Below are 4806 nucleotides of genomic sequence, written 5' to 3'. Positions count from 1 at the left end.
CTAGTCCACTCCCTCCCCTTGTCGGGACGGCCCCCCTCGACCCAGGCGTTCTTCCTTTCCTCGTCATCTTCTTGCTGGAAAGGGCCCGAATTTTCTTCTCTCTTTTTCTTTCTTCTTTCTTTCTTTTTTTTTTTTTTTGCCACCTCCGTGGCATTCGAATAAACTTACTTCTCCCTCCCTCCCTCTCTCTCTCTCTCTCTCTCTCTCTCTCTCTCTCTCTCTCTCTCTCTCTCTCTCTCTCTTTTTTTTTTACAAAGATTGGGGAGCTTTTCTCTGGATTAGTTTTGTTCCTCATCTCTCTCCCTGGAGTGCCAGGTTCAGGCACAGACGCCGTCCTCTGAGAATTTTCTCTTTGCCGTTCAAGGGCTCCTTGCAGAGAGGGGGCACTCACTGGACAGAGATTCCCATTTAAAAACTCTTGCTGGCTAAGGCCTGCAGGGGATTCCCATCATCTAAAATATTAACTCTTTGAGGTGATCCCTACTGGGGTCAAATTCCTATACTTGACACAAGAATGTGTCAAAACAGGTTCTCAGTGTAAGGGGCATCTCACAAAAAATGCGCTCACTGCATCGATCAGTTTTTACCCTGGCATAGGACAAGAGATGGAACTGGGTTAGCTCTTTATTTTATCTTAAAGATTAAGTATGTGACACTGTGAACCCCTTTCCTGAGAAATTTCAGCAATCCTCTTGTTTTGGGTTTCATGTATCTATTCAGTTGATTTTATGCTCCAGCTTCACATTTAAATTTGAATTTAAGTGAATTAGAATGACATGGTTTTCACTGGAAGGCACTGGACTTCATAGACTGACTGTTGAGTTTGTACACAGAGTCCTACTTAGTAACTGAAGCCATTGTCTGTTGCTCTAATGGCTTTAGTTGGCAGTCACCATCCGATAGGATGTTTTTCAGATATTACCTGAAGTAGTCTTGAAATATCGTAGTTTTGAGTGTCAGGAGGAAGAATCACTATCAAGAGATGGCTCTTAGACTAGGACTAATGTAGTACAATTGGGTGCTAAAAATAAAGACACTAACACCATTTGAGCAGTAATCTTCAGATAATTTTCCATGAAACAAATACTTTATCAAAGTCTAAGTTTAGCTTGGAGAACAGTGTGGAAGCACTCGACCTTTTGCAGTGAATAAATTCACAAATATGGGCTTTAGCTCTCAAAAATACATGGTAGTTATGTAAGAGATGTATGCTATACTTGGCATTTTTTTTCTTATTCAGCATAAAAAGTACTTAATGCTTTTTGTGTTTTTCAGATTCTCTGAAGTTACACCCATCACAGAATTTTCATAGAGCTGGACTATTGGAAGGTCAGCAAAGTGCATTTTAAAGCATATTGTGTTAGTATGCAAAGGTTTTCTTAGTTTATATTGGAAAGCTGGAAACTTTGCAAACTCACACAATGTAGTTTTTCCTAACGAGCCTGATCCTTCTTTTAGAGCAGCTAAATATTTCAGTGGATTTTGTTGCTGTGCTTGAAGTGCTTATTGGCTGTGGAATCTGCTTTGAAAAGGCTTGAAAAAAATTCTCAAAAATCATATAAAATTATGTGTTGGGTGTTCTACTTTAGAATTCCAGATCTTAATTCTATCTTTTTATATACAAACTAAATGTGCAAAGGCCCAGACGTTAAGATGGATTAATAATTATGATTGTGACACCAAACACATAGTTTGAAAATTTTGAATTTAAAAAATTCTGTGTATTTCAAAGTATATTATTTATTTATGATAGCGTTGATATTACTACTGTTGCACTATATTTAAGGATAAGAAAAGCTAAGTAACAAGACAATTAAGTTATGTGTAGAAAAAAGGAACTTAAGAAAGTTTTGAAAATGTTACTTTCTGTAAAATAAACAGCTGAAAATTATTATAGAAACTTTGTTTTTAGTAAACACTTTATTAAATACTCTTGTTTTTATAGATTTTGTAGATTTTACATTTATCATCTTTGAATCTTATAATCATCGTATTGGGTAACAAGGATATTATAGAAATGAAAAAATAGGCTGAAATTAAGAGACTTTGGGGGAAAAAAAAGGCTCACAGCAGCAGAAACAATGCTTTCTGTGTTTCAGTTAGTATTCCTTATCCAAAGCCAAGTTCTGTCACTATGAAATATATATATATATGTAACCAGTAACTTAGGCATTTTATGACCCACTTAAATAAGGCCATAAGAATTCAAGTTTGACTTGGGTATAGGTTTTTCCTTCCTTAGAGGTACTCCAGTAAGCATTGTGGGGGGAAAAGTGGGTGTTATAATTGAGCTTTAGTTTGAATACCAATTTAGCAACATATTGGCTCTGACCTGGGGCAAGTGATTTTAGTTCTCTAAACTTTAATATTGTTTCTATAGAAACAGATATTTCAAGTTTAGTTAGCTAATGTATATTAAAATGCCTAATATAGGCAGTGTCTGGCTTAATAAACTTGCTTTTTTCCTTTCGAATCAGCTAAATTGTTTTGACAGTATAATTTAGAACATATAAAATACATTAGTATGAACAAAATTCAAAGTAGTTTTTTGTTTTGTTTTGTTTTTTGGTGCCAGTACTGAGGTTTGAAATCAGGGCTTCTTATTCTTGCCTTCTTTTTTGCTCACAGCTGACAGGTGCTCTACCACTTGAGCCATGTCTCCAGTTCTGAAACTTAAATATTCTTAAAACTATAGTCTGTAGAGAGAAAGGTTTAGAAATGTTTCTTGTGAAACAGAAAATGTTTACTCTTCTTGGGGGATGAGGGGAGTATTGGGTTTGAACTCAGGCCTGCTGCTGTGCTTGTTTGCTTACCTGGCTTTCTACCACTTGCGCCACATCTCTAGCCTGTCTTTTTAGTGGTTATTTTATAGTCTTTTGGACTTTTCTGCCTAGGCTAGCATTGAACAATGATCCTCCAGAGCTCAGCCTCCTCAGTTACTAGGATTATAGGTGAGAGCCACCAATCTCTAGGTAGGTAGCTAGGTGTGTGTGTGTTTGTGTGTATGCGTCTGCACTGTTTTGGGAGCTTGAACTCAGCCTAGGTGCTGTCCCTGAACTCTTTTGCTCAAGACTAATACCAGGACTGACCAAAAAAAAAAAAAAAAAAAAAAAAAGTCTCACGAACTTTCCTGCCAAGGGTTGGCTTCGAATATAGATCCTCAGATCTCAGCCTCCTGAGTAGGATTACAGACATGAGCCACCAGCACCTGGCTCTAGCTGGGTTTTTATTCCTGTTCTGTGTTGTAGAGTCATTTGTCCTGACCAATCCATTTCCTGGCTAACAAACAAGAGTGTCATAATCATGGAGCTTATCAAGCAGGAGAAAGAAATGAAAAAGGTGTTATTATTTAAAAAAATTTATTGAGTTATAGGAAGTACAAGCATCTAATATGTATCTTTACATGTTTGTGCCTAAATCTACCTGTTAACAAATTTTTTGGTTTGGTTGAGAAGATGCTTAACTATTTAAGACCGCCCTTATAAGATTGCATATAAAAAGCAATGTCTTTTTTTGGGTGGGGGGAGGGGTCCGGTCGTGGGGCCTGAACTCTGGGCCTGGGCGCTGTCCCTCAGCTCTTCAGCTCAAGGCTAGCGCTCTTCCACTTGAGCCACAGCGCCACTTCTGGCTTTTTTCTTTTTGCTTATGTGGTGTGAGGAATTGAACCCAGGGCCTCATGCATGCAAGGCAAGCGCTCTACCACTGAGCCACCTTCCCAGCCAAAAAGCAATGCCTTAAGTGTGTCATGTTCTTTTCTTTATAAAATTATTACTTTTTTATATTTTGGTAGGATTGGGATTTGAACTTTGGGTCTTGTGTTTGCTGGGCTGATGCTGTGCCACTTGAGCAACACCTCATACAATTTTTTTTTTTTGCGGATTGCTTATGAGATAAGGTCTCTTGAACCTTTCTGCCCAGATTGGCCTCAGACCTCAGTGCTCCGTTCTCAATCTCTGGAGTAGTTAGGATTACATGTGTGAGCTGTCTCTTTTTTGGTATTTTTGACACAGGTATGACAAAAAGTGATTTGGCTGTTTAATGAAGTATTGAATCTATGCCATCCTATTGTTATTTTTAACCTCTAATTTAGACAGATAAAGAATACATAAAAATAGAATAAAATGTATTCCTCATGCCTTTTTCTAGGCTTTAGAAATTACCAAGCTAGTTTCTTTTATTCTTTCATTCTCCTATGCTGGATTATTTAAAAACAAATATTGTATGTAACACTTCATGTATAAATAATTGTGCATTACTGATTTAATATCTTTTGAAGGCCACAACAGGGTCCTTACGTAGCCCAGGCTGGCCTGGAACTTTGTGTGTAGGTCAGGCTGGCCTGGGATTCTCCTACATCTACTTCTGCCTCCTCAGGGCTGGGATTGCCAGTATGTACCACTATATACTCAGTTCTTGTATTAATTTTCACAGTAATTCGATTTTATTCAAGAGTACATATTCGAACTTACTCAGTAAACTTTCTTGTGGCTCCCTTGCCCTTCTTTCAACAGTATGGCAAGCAGCTATTGCTTTCAGTATTTATATCCTGTAAAAACACATAGTCCATTCTTTTAGACTCAGGTTTGAATCCTTAACTCACTAATTTCCTATCTCAGCCTTTTGAGTGCTGGGATTCTAAATATGTTTCCACACCTTACTCTGTTTTCTGTTAATTTTGGTATGTTGTGAGGTAGGAGTGCTTCATTCTTTAGTGTGTAGATACTCGTCTGTCTCAGCACTTTTTGTTGAAATGACTATTGTTTTTCCATTGAATGGTCTTAGTGTTCTTGGTATTAATAAGTTGGG

General features: G+C 37.6%; 1 protein-coding gene across 6 annotated transcripts in view; it reads left to right on the top strand.

Moving 5' to 3' along the window:
• The window catches only part of Nfat5 (nuclear factor of activated T cells 5), a 95567-nt gene that overhangs the window by 1062 nt on the left and 89699 nt on the right, over positions 1-4806 (top strand). For 4 of the 6 annotated variants that reach the window (XM_070004693.1, XM_070004692.1, XM_070004689.1 and 1 more), the window contains exon 2: positions 1276-1329. The exons of the other annotated variants lie outside the window; for them this stretch is intronic. Coding sequence is in view for 3 of the 4 variants with exons in the window: in XM_070004692.1 (XP_069860793.1) it covers positions 1276-1329 (54 nt within the window). In the remaining variant the exon portion in view is untranslated. The remainder of the gene's footprint in view (positions 1-1275; positions 1330-4806) is intronic. 6 annotated transcript variants of the gene reach the window in all.

The sequence above is a fragment of the Dipodomys merriami genome, unplaced genomic scaffold (genome assembly GCF_024711535.1).
Source record: "Dipodomys merriami isolate MVZ:Mamm:240054 unplaced genomic scaffold, mDipMer1.0.p SCAF_64, whole genome shotgun sequence".
Taxonomy (NCBI): domain Eukaryota; kingdom Metazoa; phylum Chordata; class Mammalia; order Rodentia; family Heteromyidae; genus Dipodomys; species Dipodomys merriami.
Note: the sequence above shows the minus strand (reverse complement) of the source record. Positions and strands in the feature narration are given on the sequence as shown.